The sequence below is a fragment of the Lacerta agilis genome, chromosome 6 (assembly GCF_009819535.1).
Source record: "Lacerta agilis isolate rLacAgi1 chromosome 6, rLacAgi1.pri, whole genome shotgun sequence".
Classification (NCBI taxonomy): Eukaryota; Metazoa; Chordata; class Lepidosauria; order Squamata; family Lacertidae; genus Lacerta; species Lacerta agilis.
In genome coordinates, this window is record NC_046317.1 from 7849022 (window position 1) to 7864838 (window position 15817).

The 15817-nt window shown below is 43.4% G+C and overlaps 1 protein-coding gene across 3 annotated transcripts in view; it reads left to right on the top strand.

Moving 5' to 3' along the window:
• The window catches only part of KIFAP3 (kinesin associated protein 3), a 67922-nt gene that overhangs the window by 39860 nt on the left and 12245 nt on the right, over positions 1–15817 (top strand). For all 3 annotated transcript variants that reach the window (XM_033151335.1, XM_033151333.1, XM_033151334.1), the window contains exons 18-19: positions 4136–4325; positions 6396–6495. In XM_033151335.1, the coding sequence (XP_033007226.1) occupies positions 4136–4325; positions 6396–6495 (290 nt within the window). The remainder of the gene's footprint in view (positions 1–4135; positions 4326–6395; positions 6496–15817) is intronic.

Here is a 15817-nt window from a genome sequence, read left to right on the forward strand (position 1 = left end):
ATATGATTAAAAAATAATAATTCAGTGTGTTTATTTTAAGGCGTTTTCTCCAATCTTATATGGTGAATATTTTCTTATAAAAGAATAGTTGTTATACCATGTGGATCAGATCAGATTGAAATATTAGGGAGAAGCAGCAACTCCTGTGCACTGAAACACTGCCCTGAATGTCTGTGTGCATAAAAACTAGTAAACTATATTTTTTTCAGATTTTTTTTTAGATGCAAGTGCATACTTCAAATGACTGTTTACAGTACAGTGGTGCCCTGCTAGACGAATGCCTCGCTAGACGAAAAACTCGCTAGACGAAGGCATTCATCTAGCGGAAGGCTGCCCCGCTAGACGAAAAAGTCTATGGAGCTGCCTCGCAAGACGAAAAATTTTCGTCTTTTTTTTTCGTCTAGCGAAAGCGCGGCTGTCATTGCCGCTTCGCTAGATGAAAAACCCGCTAGACGAAAATTTTCGCAGGATGAATTATTTTCGTCTAGTGGGGCACCATTGTATTTTAAGACTTTGAGACTTTAATGGATGCAATGTCATATTTACAGTGAGGGGGGGGGGAAGTATTTGATCCCCTGCTAAATTTGCCCATTTCCCTCTGACGAAGAAACGACCAGTCCATAATTTTAATGGTAGGTTTATTGTAGCTGTGAGAGACAGCATAACAACAGGAAAAACCCCAGAAACCCAGAAGACAAAAGTCAGAGATTGGTGCGCATTATAATGAGTGAAATAAGTATTTGGTCCCTTTGCAAAAGATGACTTAGTACTTGGTGGCAAAACCCTTGTTGGCAATTACAGAGGTCAGACGTTTCTTGTAGGTGGCCACCAGGTTTGTGCACATCTCGGGAGATATTTTGTCCCACTCCTCTTTGCAGATCCTCTCCAAGTCAGTAAGATTTCGAGGCTGATGTGTAGCTACTCGAGCCTTCAGCTCCCTCCACAGATTTTCGATGGGATTAAGGTCTGGAGACTGGCTAGGCCACTCCAGGACCTTAATGTGCTTCTTCTTGAGCTACTCCTTTGTTGCCTTGGCCGTGTGTTTTGGTGTTTACAGCAGGTGCTTCTAATCTCAGCTCATTACATACAGTGAAGATACCAGGTAGCCTGACATCTGGCTGGTTGATAGGAGATCAAATACTTATTTCACATATTATAATGCACATCAATCTCTGACTTTCGTCTTCTGGGTTTCTGGGGTTTTTTCTGGTTGTTATTCTGTGTCTCCCAGCTACAATAAACCTACCATTAGAATTATGGACTGGTCATTTCTTCGTCAGAGGGCAAACAGGAAAATTTAGCAGGGGATCAAATACTCCCCCCCCCCACTGTATAGTCCTCAAAAATACTTAATTTACCCTTGTGAGGAAGTGGCAATCAGTGGTGTTTTGTAACATTTTTACATCTATGCAGTTCCCCACACCTGGATTATTTCACCTATTTTGTACTATGATATATTTCATGAAAATAAATGTTTCATATTTAGTAAGGCAGAGCTGTTTCTCCTAGACTTTGGATCATTTCTGTAGGTCATTCCTGTATAAGTATTTGCACATAGCATGGTTGCGTCCCCTCTGTGCCTTCTCCGGGCCTCCCAGCTTTCCCAGCTTCTGGCTCCGGTAGCAGCGTACTGAGCCTGTGGCGATTGCCATCTTGCCGGCATTTTCTCTCTTCAGAAAGGACACGGATGCTCTGCTCAAATCCGCTCTGCGGCGATTAATGCGGTGAAAGCTTTGGAACCGATTTGAGGGCTGGGAAAAAATGGGGTGTGACTATTATGCGGTGGCAACGATTATGCGATGAAATACGGTAGTTTCAGAATGTAATGTACCATCTCCACAGTGCGTCTTCACAATATATTTACAAGTCCAACTTGTCTCTCCATTTCAACTGTACTTTATTGCCACAGGGCAGATGATAATACTACATCAGCCTAATTTGTTGGACAAATTGTGGTTAGAAGCTATGTGTTGGCACCGTTTAAGATACATAACCCCCAAGAAGTAAAATTCAAGGTGACTGTTTTGTGATACAATCCTAATGGTTTCAGGCGTATTGTGTCTTGTCACAGTAGCTGTGAGCTTATGTAATGTGCCTATATATGTATGGCTGTATAACATTTCAAGTGATTTTTTTTTGCTGTGCTTCCAACTTACTGCATTGCAGCTTTAATTTAGTTGAGCAGTTGTCTTTAATGAACCTTATTAATGACCAGATTAAGGACCTGCCACATTAAAGAAAAAAGGGGAATCTGTTTTCCATCAGACACAGCGAAACACAGAACAGATTTATACAGTTCTCTCTTAGCACCGGGTATTTTAATTAGATAAGAGGTGTGACGGAAACCAGTGACAAAGGGGACCCCGATGGATAGCACCCAGATTTTGAGAGGCTACTTAATGCTTCATAATGTATCAGTGGTTTAGTACTCTAGGGAAAGGTTTAGTCGTTCAAAAAGGATGGCACATACCATGCAGAAATAACTTGTGTGTTTTCCACGATGGAGGTGCTAATAAAGGTAGAGGAGAATAACAAGAACTGACTAAACTTGCAGCAGAGGGAAGAACAGTATTTTCACTGCTATACATGCTCAAACAATGGTTTTGCCTCCAATGTTCTTATCTTCTGTTTTGGCTATTTGTCAGAAATCCCCGCACATCTGATTGAGAAATCCCCACACATCTGAAGTAACCCCCCACTCCAACCTTGCTTTCTGCAGGAATTATCTGCAGAGTTTCCCAAACTTAATTGTCCTACTGTCCCCCTTTCAGAAAAAAAAATTACTCAGCATCCCGCCCCGTAAATCTACCTTCTTTAGGCGAACAAACAGAAAAATGCAGTGACAAACTTGCATTCTTTTATGTATCTATATTTCTACCTACGTCGTACAACACTAGGTCCTATATTCTCCATGCCTGAGCTGCACACACCCCACCCGCTGGACCTTTGTGACTGCTCCTTTCCTCATCCCCATGACTGATCTCCAGTTTCAGACATCGTGATACATCGGAATATCGCAGTGTTTAACTGCTGATATATCACAATGTTGAAAACCAGATATCGCTCATCCCTAGGCTGTTTTTTTTAGTATGCCTAAAATCCTTTGCTTATAAGGGGCTACCCCACATTTTGTCCATAAAATTGCTTTGCAGAGGTAACTACCATGGAGTTATCAAAATTTTCAAAAGTAGGGGGTCCATGGATTGGCTTTTGAAAAATAGGGGGTCCTCAGTAATTAGCTAATTGGGAAGCACTGGCCTACAACATCGGACATGCAGATGAAACGTGTACGAACAGATTTTCAAAACTTGGCGAGGAGGTGGACTAGGCCTGCATGTTCAGTCCAGTCTGCCAAAGGGGTGGGACCAGCGCTGCAGCTCACCTGCCATTAGCCAAGTAGGCGGGCAAGCTGTGACCCACTTCTTGGGCCTGGGTGAAGCCAAAAAGTGTTCACCCAAACCCAGGAAAATCCCTCCCTCCAGCACAACCATCAAATCCAGGGGGAGGCATTGTTGCCATCTCGCCACAGTGCCCAACCTGGCAGTAAGTGTCATTACACAACAGACGAAACATGTATGAACAGCTTTTCAAAATCCTCTTCTTTCTTTATGCTTCCACCGCCCCCTTATTTTTATTCAACGCCCCCTAATTGCACTTGAGGCTTCTACCGCTCCCCTTGATTGTTCTAGAGCCCCCCAGGAGGCGTTATTGCCCACTTTGGGAAACACTGATCTTTGCAATCAAGTTCCCCATGGGGTACTCAGCTGCGCAGCCAATCCAGCCATTTCTGTACCTGCTCCAAACAAGACAACAAGTTAGGGGGAAATGGCCTTATGGGACAGATTTGGCCTAAGGACTGGAGGTTCTCCTCCCCACACTTTAAACAAACTGCAAGCAGTAATCTGAGAACGAAACATTGACTTTTGCTCATGATTTGTTGGCAGAAAAGTAAAACCTGAGCCTGGGTTCACACAAAATTACAAGCCAGACTCTTGTGGGAAGCGTTTTGATTTTAGCTTTTGAGGTGCCTTTTTAAATTACCAATCCAAGAAATTTAATTGCAAAAATGAAGAACTAATAACAGTTTTTTACTTTAAGGCTAGCTAGTATTAAAGCCTTTAAATCTCCCTAACAGGAATATGATGAGGAGTGGGCCAAGAAGATCCAGAGTGAGAAGTTTCGATGGCACAACTCTCAGTGGCTAGAAATGGTGGAAAGTCGGCAGATGGATGAAAATGAACAGTACTTGTATGGGGATGACCGCATTGAGCCGTATATTCATGAAGGGGACATTCTTGAAAGACCTGATCTTTACTACAATGCTGGTAAGACTGATACAGGTAACATAAAATTGCCCACTGCACAAGCTCCCCTGCAAGCATGGAGTCGATTCCCAGCACACCCAATCTTGCAGAGAGGTTCAGCTAAAGTTAAGATATTTTGCTGGGAAAGAAAAAAATGTTGGCTTACTTTAAGTTTGTTATTATAAATGGCTGAATGCATGTTTAACAACTGGCATAAGTTCAGAATTCACATGGTTTTTACAGTGATAAAGTTAACTTAATACATGCACCATTATTATACAATGCAATCACATTGCTTTTGATATGTATATGAATGTATTATGGGTGGCACTCAACTATGCTTTACTTTGGGTAGACCCACTGAAATTAATGGACCGTAGTCACGTTCATTAATTACATTGGGTCTGCTCTGCATAAAACTTAGTTGAATCTGTATCTCTAATACTACACATTAAAATGATGAGTTTTTAAGAGCGATCAGTTTGGTAGGCAGTGTTTTTCTTTCAAAATGTATTTTAGTACAGTGGTACAGTAATAACCTCCGCGAACGTCCGCTTCGTCTAGTGTCCATTCCGGCAAACGTCCGCTGCAAACCCAGAAGTACTGGAATGGGTTACTTCCAGGTTTGCTGCTTGTGCATGCACAGAAGCGCAAACTGCTCCGCGCACTTGCACAGACTTGCCCTGCGTCCTTTTCTGCTAGCGGCCGGGGCTCCAGAACAGATCCCAGCCGCAAAACAAGGTACGACTGTACCTCGGTTTAGGAACAGCCCTGTTTAAGAACTATTCGGTTTACGAACTCCGCAAAACTGGAAGTAGTGTCCCGGTTTGCGAACTTTACCTCAGTCTAAGAACGGAATCCAAATGGTGGAAGGGCACTGGTGGCGGGAGGCCTCATTAGGGAAACCGCGCCTCGGTTTAAGAACGGCTTTGGTTTAAGAACGGACTTCTGGAACGGATTAAGTTCGTAAACCGAGGTACCACTGTATGTAAAAGAGGCATTGGATTTTCAATACATTCTCAAAAGCCTGTGGAAGGAGATCTTGATTCCCCCCCCTTCCCCGGAATAGTCTAATAATAGTTTTGTCAGCTGCCTCCCGCAAAACACACTTGCCAGAATGGGTCCACAAAGCTGCCCTATTGACGGTGGAGTTGTGTCATTTAAATGGGATGGGGCAGGGCATGATGGCAGTGACGTTGGGGTGGTATGACTGCAACAGTGGGAGCACTGGATTGGCTATGCCAGTGTGCCCTTGCAACCTCACCTGCACCTCTGCCCTACCCTCCCCAATCATGTTGGTAAGCACGTTGGGTATGCACCCCCCCCCATGGTTGCTTTGATTCCGAGTCTTAGTTGTGAAAGAATGCAGTGGTAGGATATTGGACCTGCAGGTAATTGGTACGCAAAAGGGATTGGGACTCACTGAGAGCAAAACTGAGCTGTGAAGACACCCACCTGCTACGTACTAAAAGCCCCAACTATCGCATTGGTCAGTTCAGTTGAAATGGGATGGTATTGCTGCGAACAAAATCTTGTCTCTCAGTTGCTCCCTCTTACTCACCACCTTCTTTGTCACACCTTGTTTATGCTGAAAGCTTTCTTAGGGAACTCTTGTGTTGCAAGGGAATTTGTGTTCATTTACTACAGCGTCCATTTGTGCTTAATTTAGGGTACCATGTGGATCTGTTTATTTACTGCTTAGCAATGAAATTGTAAACATCCCCTGTTGGCCTGTTCTTTAGATGCAAATTGCAATTGTGGGAAATAACCGTCTAATGGGAATTGGTTTATATTGATAACTGCTGGGACTGAATTTACACAGGTTTGCCAAGACTTCCTAGGGTAGGGAAGGGTAGTGGTCAAAGGGTCAGACTAGGTTCTGGGAGACTAAATCCCCTCTCAGGCTTGAAGGTGACCTCAGGACAGTCCCTATGTCCCAGCTTAACCTACCTCACAGGGTTGTTGTGAGGATAAAATGAAGACGCGTATATACCACCTTGAGCTCTTTGGAGAACTGGTGGGATGTAAATGTAATAATAAATAAAAATGAATAAATAGCACACTCAGCCTCTACCTCTTCTCTTTATATAGAGGGACTGATAGCACACGATGGAGCAGTGAGTCCTGATTTCTTTGGTGATTACCACCTTCAGAATGGAGACCTTGTGGGTCAGCATCATTTCTCCAGCAGGTAAATTGATTCTGCAAAAGGCTAAGCTTATATTAATTCAAACGTTATCAATGCCACATCTTAAGCTTTGGATTTGTACATTTTCAAACACGTGTTTCAGGGTAGGTGCAATTCTGTACTCTGCTGCCCTGTGCCAAGAGAATATGGCAGCCATTCTCTTTCTGCATCTCTCCAGCCACCCAGTGCATAATGGGGTATAACTGTCAAGTCAAGCTACTTTTAAAAAGCATAATATGGGAACAAGGCTGCAGAGCAGAAACCATTCAGCTGTCAATTGAATCCTGGGTTTCTTCTAACAGATTGGTATAACAAAGTATTTCTGATGGCTTCCCAAAATCAGTAAAATAGAACATAAAACCAGACCACACAGTTATTTCCGTGTTATGACACGCATTGTTATTTGGAAACTGGTCTGTAGATATATTTGGAATTTTGATTTACTTAACAGAGATGGTTTCAGTAATTTTGAATGAGTTGTTAAATATAAATTTCTCTACTGCCATTATTATTATTATTATTATTATTATTATTATTAAACTAAAATCTTCCTACCTAACGGACAGCATTATTGCTGATGCCCTGGGCTCCAAAAAGCCACTCAGAGTAATTTTACGCATTGAGCTGAAATGGGTGGTAGTGGCATGTTTTGCAACATTTTCCTCTACAAAACGACCCTCCTTTAGGGATTTTCCACATCCTTATAAGAGAGGCTCTTCGCAAGAGTGTGTCAAGGAAGAGAGGGTGGGCTTTGTCATTGACCTGATGTGAGATGTGAATGAGAAGACACATTCAGAAGTGCATCTTCTAGTGTACAGTCATACCTCTAGATACAAACGCTGCGTGTTGCGTTCGTCATGGGTTACGAACCCGCTGAACCCGGAAGTACCGGAATGGGTTACTTCCGGGTTCAGTGGTTCGCGCATGCGCAGAAGCACCGAATCGTATCGCACAGATGCGGCGCTTCAGGTTGCACGCTGCTCATGCTGCGAACGGGGCTCCGGAACGGATCCCATTCGCAACCAGAGGTATGACTGTATATCTCAGCTCATGTAGCCATGTGTGTTATATGCTTCTAGGTCAAGGCAGATGCTGTTGAGCACAATAAAACAGCAACTGCAGTGTAGCAAAACGAAATGTTTCCCACATTCCTGTGCAATCAGTGGGAGGGCTTTTTTGCCCTTAGTTGAGTTATTGCAATATTTTATCTGGCTGGCTGTGTACTGCCAGGAAAAGTGAACCTTGATTGGCTGAGATCACAAGAAGCAACGTTTAAATGATAGAAAAGCAACCATATACATTACTGAAAAGAGATGCAAAAGATCACTAGGGTGTGGCTGTTTTCCCTAGGGCTTCTAGAATCACCCAAAAGCACACTTTTCATCTTGAAAATTTAATATCATAAAAATCCATTGCCGCACTAGTTTTTTCAGAAATGTGTGTCTGCACCTCTCCAGTCTCTTCCATTCTGATCATGTGCCAACTTTTCTGGGAAGACCAAGAAGGTGAACTTTGATTTTGCAAAAGATTTGGCACTGCTTCTTTGCTGGAATTATGGAACACCTTTTATTTAGGAGACATGTTTGTGAAATAAAGAGATAGGTTTGGAAGGTATCCCGTTGAACGGTGCATAAACAAACTGTAGTATTTTCCCCAGCAAGACAAGTCAAGGAGAAGTGCATTGTATGTGAATTTTTCCTAACGAGAGAATGTCACACAAAGGAAGAAATGGTAGATGGTAAGAAATGACACTGGAACTTTTTCCTGGAATACTACAACCTGGAGCTGCTTTAAAATTTTGGTATAGAAATGTGAAAGCCCTGAGAGCTGAGCTGCCCTTACGTGCTATATTTTAGACACCTAAATTGCCAACCAAATAAATATTACTATTTATCAGAGGAATTTGAGCATGGAAGTATGCAACCTAGCTTATAGAGTCTGAAAGTGAGGTTCACATATCTGTATTTTTATTTATGGCCCATTGAGATGACAGATTTCAGCAGGCAATAATCCATCTTGATCAGTAAGGTCCCTCTTGGCTGTATATTCTTATGAAAGATGATGATGGCTGCAATCTGGCTTGGTGTGTGTGTTTGTGTGTGTGTGTGTGTGTGTGTGTAACATCTTGTCTGTTTGCCAAATGAGGCCCTTTACTTCAGCTGTGAAAAAGCAAGTTGCCCTCACACGAAAGTTACATTTGCTTTCAGGACCTCGAATGCAAACGTATATGTAAAAAGACATCCTGAAAACGGATGCGTTTTGGTCCCTCGCAACTGTAGGGACCAAAGTAGCATTAGTGCTGAGGTCCCTTTTCACCAAACCTTTTACATTCTACAAAAGTGCCTCACTGTTTTGGTAGATTGAAGGAGATGCGTGAGAAAAGGCAAAACGCTCCCCTCCTTTCCAGTGGCTGCTTAGAGCTGTGATACATACTTTGGCCCCTCCCCTTCTCTTGCTTGCCAAGTGGAAGAGAGATTGTGCTGTGCATCGTTCAGCATGAAAAGCTGGCATATTTTGGCAGAATCTCCCCCCCCCCCTTTGCTCTTAAAAAAAAAAAAAAACCAATCCCATGGCAGCATTTGCACTGTAAAAAGAACCCTGCGAAAATTCAGGGCAGTGCTAAATTTACATAGCTAACATTTTGTGTAATTAATTCACTTTTTTTCAGAGATCCGAATTGCTTTAGAGTAAAATCAAACATAAAAATCAAGAGTTGACACTCCCTTTTCAAATGTAGCTTGGGGGCACTTCTTGCACTGTTAATTTTTCATAGGAATTGAACACAATGTGAGGGGCGATTGCAGGACAAGAACTTTGGGTGCTGCCTGCCAAGCAAATGTTTGTTCATTTTTATGGTGGTGGGTATTGCTTTAATGAAGGCTGATCACCGAAGAATTGATGCTTTTGAATTATGGTGCTGGAGGAGACTCTTGAGAGTCCTGTGGACTGCAAGAAGATCAAACCTATCCATTCTTAAAGAAATCAGCCCGGAGTGCTCACTAGAAGGACAGATCCTGAAGTTGAGGCTCCAGTACTTTGGCCACCTCATGAGAAGAGAAGACTCCCTAGAAAAGACCCTGATGTTGGGAAAGATGGGGGGCACAAGGATAAGGGGACGACAGAGGATGAGGTGGTTGGACAGTGTTCTCGAAGCGACTGGCATGAGTTTGGCCAAACTGAGAGGCAGTGAAGGATAGGCGTGCCTGGCGTGCTCTGGTCCATGGGGTCACGAAGAGTTGGACACGACTGAACAACAACAAAATTGCTTTAAACTGCTTTAGGTGCTAATTTTGCAAGTGTCCCACGGAGACCTACCTTAGGGGCATTCACACAGATTGCTGCAAATATTGAAAAGGGGGTTTTAGGTATCTGAAACATATTTATTCATATACTGTTCTATATGGAGGCCTCTCAGATGCAGAAAATAGCAATGCAAGAACCACACCCAACCCAAGTCAAAACCAGTCAAATACTTGCAAAACATCAAGGATTTTTGCAAGTGTTCAACAGCAATGCTCGCTTGGAAATTATTATCATTAAATTTATTTACCACCCTTCATTTGAGGATCACCTGGATCACTGAATTTGCGATACAGTTTATACTATAGGAATGACAATAAATTGCTCTCTTGGGCATCCTGAAAAGCACCATTTCAAGCTCAGAAACTGAATAGGTAACCCCATCAGTGAGCCCTCGCTGTTGCTGGTTTCCCCTTCTCACAATGTATCAGCACAAAAATGCTTCAAATGGGACTGGCAAGTTGTTGCACAGGCACAGATGTGATGTGATGATAATTATGCTGCAATATTGCTAATGCACAATAATATATGACTTACAGCCAAATATTAGAATTGGGGCAGCATAGTATGATATATGCACGAAACCTGTGTTATGATTTTCCAGTGCATTCCTTCTTTCTGGGAATACTACTTATATGGTTATCCGCAGAGCTATTTGTAAGACAAAAACTACCTAATTGAAAACATGTTCTGCTGCAAATACTCCGTTTCACATAGCAAAGGAGGGGGAGACAGTGATTTGCTTGAAAGAATAGACAGCAGCATGGATAGTGAATCCCAGTTTTCAGACATGTGTCATTACAGTTTTGAACTTCTTGGCGCCAGAAGCCAGGATTTCCTGATGTTTGAGCTTGATGTAAAATGCATTAGTGCTCTGGGGCATGAACAACAGAATTGCTATTCCCCAGCGTTCGGAGTTCAACTGCCCATCTCTTCAAATCTGAGTTGGTGTTGGAAGTTAAAATCATACTTAATAGGAAGGCTAATTAAAAATAATCGCAGAAAGGCGGGGTTCTTTTATATAGTATGCATTTTGTTCATTCCATAATATCATTCTAGGGCATTTTAATGCTTAACTGTTTACAACCTAATAAGAATCGTATGTTACTGTGCTTGAGGTTTCCCCTTCTCAATTTGAGAAACACTTTCAGCATTTCATCAGCTGTTACTGCATTTAACACAGTACTACCACACACATGTTTCTCGCTGTCTTTTGGTTCCTTACTAGATAACTTCCATAAAATAACTTTACCCAGAGGTTTGTAACTTTGGGCTGCCCTTGTATCCAAGCCAAATATTTTAGCCACCACCTCTTAACACAGTAGTATAGTGGCAAGTTCAGAAGTGCAGGGTTCATGATAGTCACACCTCACCCCCTGCCAGCCATGCCTCCTTCTAAGATTGTGCAACCTTCTAAGACTACAATAAAAAATGAGCTTTCAGTCTCTTACTTTGTTTGGAGTTCTGTTGAACTCCAATGCAGGATGAGGGTATTTTTTTCTGAGGTTCAGTAATAAGACGACGATAAACAAGAGGGGGGGGGAGTTGTTTTTTGCATAAAATAAAGCACAACTCAAAAAGAGCAAGTCTCACAGACACACTAAGAGCAAAAGTGTGTTTTGCTTTATTTAGCAGAGTAATGCAGTTTTCAAAAGTTTCATTAATGCAGCCCCCCCCCAGTGAAAAATACAGGGTAGTGATATAAATGCGCATAAATGAAAAGCCCTGCAGTTTCAGAATAACAGGGTCCTTGCCGAAGTAATAGCAACTTTGCTTTCAAATTAATCCAGTTTCAAACACTTCTCAGGAGAATGGAGGGGGAAGGGAAGGAGAAAGCGGAGAAGAGAATTTTCAGATAGCCCAGGAAATCATAGCCAGAGCTGTTCCTTGTTCTAACTAAGTCATTGGCTGATGCTTCGCACAGCTAAAACAATCTATCCATGTAGAAGGAAAAATGTAGGAGCCACAGCTACCCCAGTGGTAGGTGAAAAAGCAAGTGAAATAAATAGGCTTAACCCAGGCCTTTCAGCACAAATGGCCTAGAAGATCCATTTGAGAACCAGTATAGTGTAGTATCGCCTCCTGGCAAATATCACCTCCCATCACCTCCTGGCAAATGGTAGGGGAAGAAATGGAGGCAGTGAGAGATTTTACTTTCTTGGGCTCCGTGATCACAGCAGATGGTGACAGCAGTCACGAAATTAAAAGACGCCTGCTTCTTGGGAGGAAAGCAATGACAAACCTAGACAGCATCTTAAAAAGCAGAGACATCACCTTGCTGACAAAGGTCCGTATAGTTAAAGCTATGGTTTTCCTAGTAGTAATGTATGGAAGTGAGAGCTGGACCATAAAGAAGACTGGTCGCCGAAGAATTGATGCTTTTGAATTATGGTGCTGGAGGAGACTCTTGAGAGTCCCATGGACTGCAAAAAGATAAAATTTATCCATCCTTAAAGAAAGGGCAGATCCTGAAGTTGAGGCTCCAGTACTTTGGCCACCTCATGAGAAGAGAAGACTCCCTAGAAAAGACCCTGATGTTGGGAAAGATGGAGGGCACAAGGAGAAGGGGACGACAGAGGATGAGATGGTTGGACAGTGTTCTCGAAGCATCTGGCATGAGTTTGTCCAAACTGCGGGATGCAGTGGAGGATAGGGGTGCCTGGCGTGCTCTGGTCCACGGGGTCACAAAGTGTCGGACACGACTGAACGACTGAACAACAACAACATAGTGTAGTATTTAGTGTCGGACTGGGATCTAGGTGGTATTTAGTTTAAATTTGAAATGCTCATTGCAAAGGCATTGTGTTCCATTTGTGAATGGAGGTTTTAAAGTAAAGTTAGTGATTTTGGGGGTGGGGGTGGTAGAGTATTACAGTTTCGAGGTGGTAGATATGTCCTAAAAATGTAAGACTGTCACAAAGCTGGTTCTGTATGTACAATTTATAAGCTGGTAGGTTAAGACATTCTAATAAGGAAAGCTGGTATGTCTTAAAAACAACACATGACATAGAGTAAAAAACTGAAGACTTTGCCACACATCCTTTATTATATATTTGTCACACTTCTATCTATCTCCAGCTAATGACAAGTCGTTTGTGGTTTGTAAAAGCTGCTATTACCGTGGTAAAGTTCTCTTACTTTTTCTGGCCGTAGTAGAGCAAGATATATCACAGTCTGTAAAATTACTGCAGTTGCTTTTGTTTCAAAACCAACAAATTCTTTAAGATTTGTAGATGGTGGGAACCTAATCCCAGTATACAGTGGTACCTTGGTAGTCGAATGGCTTGGCTCCCGAACAAAATGGCTCCCGGACGCCACAAACCCGGAAGTGAGTTTTCCGGTTAGGTAACATTTTTCGGAAGCTGAATGTCCGACGTGGCTTCCAACTGAGTGCAGGAAGCTCCCGTAGCCAATCAGAAGCCACGCCTTGTTTTTCGAACGGGCTCCTGGAACGGATTAAGTTTGAGAACCAAGGTACCACTGTCCTGTATTTGCTGTGGAGTGTTGTCATGCAGGTGGGCAGCCCAGGTGGGCAAGCAGATGGGCAGGTGACCCAGGTGAGCCACTTAGGAACTATTAGGACAGACGGACTACCTTCCCAGCAACTGGGTTGCTCTGCCACTACCTATCTCAGACTCATGCCGCTGTTTCAGCCTCTACAGTGGCAATGGCCAAGGAGGCCCATGCAAGCCACAGAGGAACAGGCAGAACAGAGTAACTCCTTAGCACCTCTCCTCTTCTGCTACTGTCATCGGCCACTTTCCCTTTCCTTGTCCTCCACAGCTGAGGCTGAAATGATAATTGTTTGAGGCAAGCAATAAGGAGATGGGGGATGAACTGTTTTGGGGGTACTTTTATTGCCCAGTGATGTAACATGGGAGCTTAGCATGGTGCATGGAGGCAGGAGCTTTGAATTGGCTCCACCACCATGCACTGAGGTCCCCCCTTTTGCTAAGTGGCAGTGACCCACAGTGTTGGCAAGCTGGGAGAGTAACTGAACCCATGCCAGTTCACCAGCCACTACCAGGATTGGACAGTGGCTTGGACAAACTGTAAGAGGGTGGGGGGCTTTGGGTGAGATATAAGGGCGGGGTTGGCATGGTCTAAGGGAAGGGAGCTTGGTGGGGACAGGCAGTCCCTAGTATGCATACACTAGTACTATATCATTTTATAGAACCATGTATGTGCCTTTATTCAGATAAGGAGAACTTTATGGGGAACCAGGCTTATGTTTGAGGGTCAGCAAACATAGGGGTATATCAGATGCATGTTTTCATGTGCATTTGAAGATGGATGATACTATCCACACTGCAGCACTTTTAGCTGGTTGCAGATTTTGATGCTTATCTGGAGTTGCTAGACATCATAACTTCACGTAGCCAGAGTTGGATCCTGGTGATAGTGGCTATGTTGGCGGCGACTCTTAATCATTACAGTATAATGTGCACTTTTGTTGAATGTCCTTAAGACACTTCTGAGTTCCCTTTAAGTCCAGTGAAATGAAGTGATATTCAGCTTTTAGCACTTGGACATCATTCATTTGCCTACCCTCTCCAGGAAGAACTGAATTAGATTTTATTAGCAGATTGGGCCTATAAACCAGTAGTAACCTTTTATTAGTTTATCACACATCAGCATTAGCAAACTGTAAATCTACTTCAGTGAACAAGAAAAGGTCTCTAGAGGCTTTGAAAAACTGGTGTTTCCAGAGGAAAGAATGTTCTAATCTGAAAAAGGTATGACTTTAACAGGCAAATAATATCTTCCTTCCCTCCATTTCCAGTGCCCAGGTTGGGAGTCCTGTTGCATTCAAAACGCAACCCCCACATACAAGGAGGTGGGATTGGAGGTTTTGAGGGAACCCAAAGTCAGCAAAAATCCAAAGAATATATTTAGACAAAAGTACCCTAAGGAGATGGGACGCGGGGAGCGCTGTGGTCTAAACCACTGAGCCTAGGGCTTGCCGATCAGAAGGTTGGCGGTTCGAATCCCCACGACGGGGTGAGCTCCCATTGCTCGGTCCCTGCTCCTGCCAACCTAGCAGTTTGAAAGCACGTCAAAGTGCCAAGTAGATAAATAGGTACTGCTCCGGCGGGAAGGTAAATGGCGTTTCCATGCGCTGATCTGGTTCGCCAGAAATGGCTTTGTCATGCTGGCCACATGACCCGGAAGTTGTCTGCAGACAAACGCCGGCTCCCTCGGCCAGTAAAGCGAGATGAGCGCCGCAACCCCAGAGTCTTCCACGACTGGACCTAATGGTCAGGGGTCCCATTACCTTTACCTTTACCCTAAGGAGATGAACCCCCAAAACAGCCCAATGAGGATTGAATCATAGAATTGTACAGTTGGAAGGGACCCAAGGGTCATTTAGTCTAATCCCCTGCAATGCAGGATCTCAACTGAAGCATCAATGACAAATGGCCATCCAGCCTCTGCTTAAAAACCTCTAATGAAGAAAAGTCCACCACCCCCTGAGGTGGTCCAGTTTACTGTTGAGCAGCTCTTAACCGTCAGAAAGTTCTTCCTGATGTTTAGTCAGAATCTCCTTCCTTGTAACTTGAATCCATTGGTTTGGGCCCTGCCCTCCAGAGCAGGAGAAAACAAGCTTGCTTCATCATCCATGTGACTGCCCTTCAAATATTTGAATGTATTAGATATTCCTTTCATGTTTCCCCCTTCAATTCAAAGCAGAGCCACTGGGGGCTCTTTCTCCTCCTCCATCAGTGGCTCATCAGTGGCTCCCAGGCAACACCGGGTGCTTCCTATATCCCTTTCACTGCTGAGGAAGAGCTGTAGCTTCTCAGGAAAGCATCCAAACACATTTGCAACACAACTTTCAAGTACCGCCCATGCCAATGGCAACATCAGCTTGCCTGCTTTATGCCCAGGTATTGCTGACTGGTGTTACTTAATACAGTGGTACCTTGGTTTGCAAACGTCTTGGTTTGCATATGTTTTGGATTACAAACATGTCAAACCCAGAAGTGCATGTCCCGGTTTGCAACCTTTTTTTGGATTACAACCC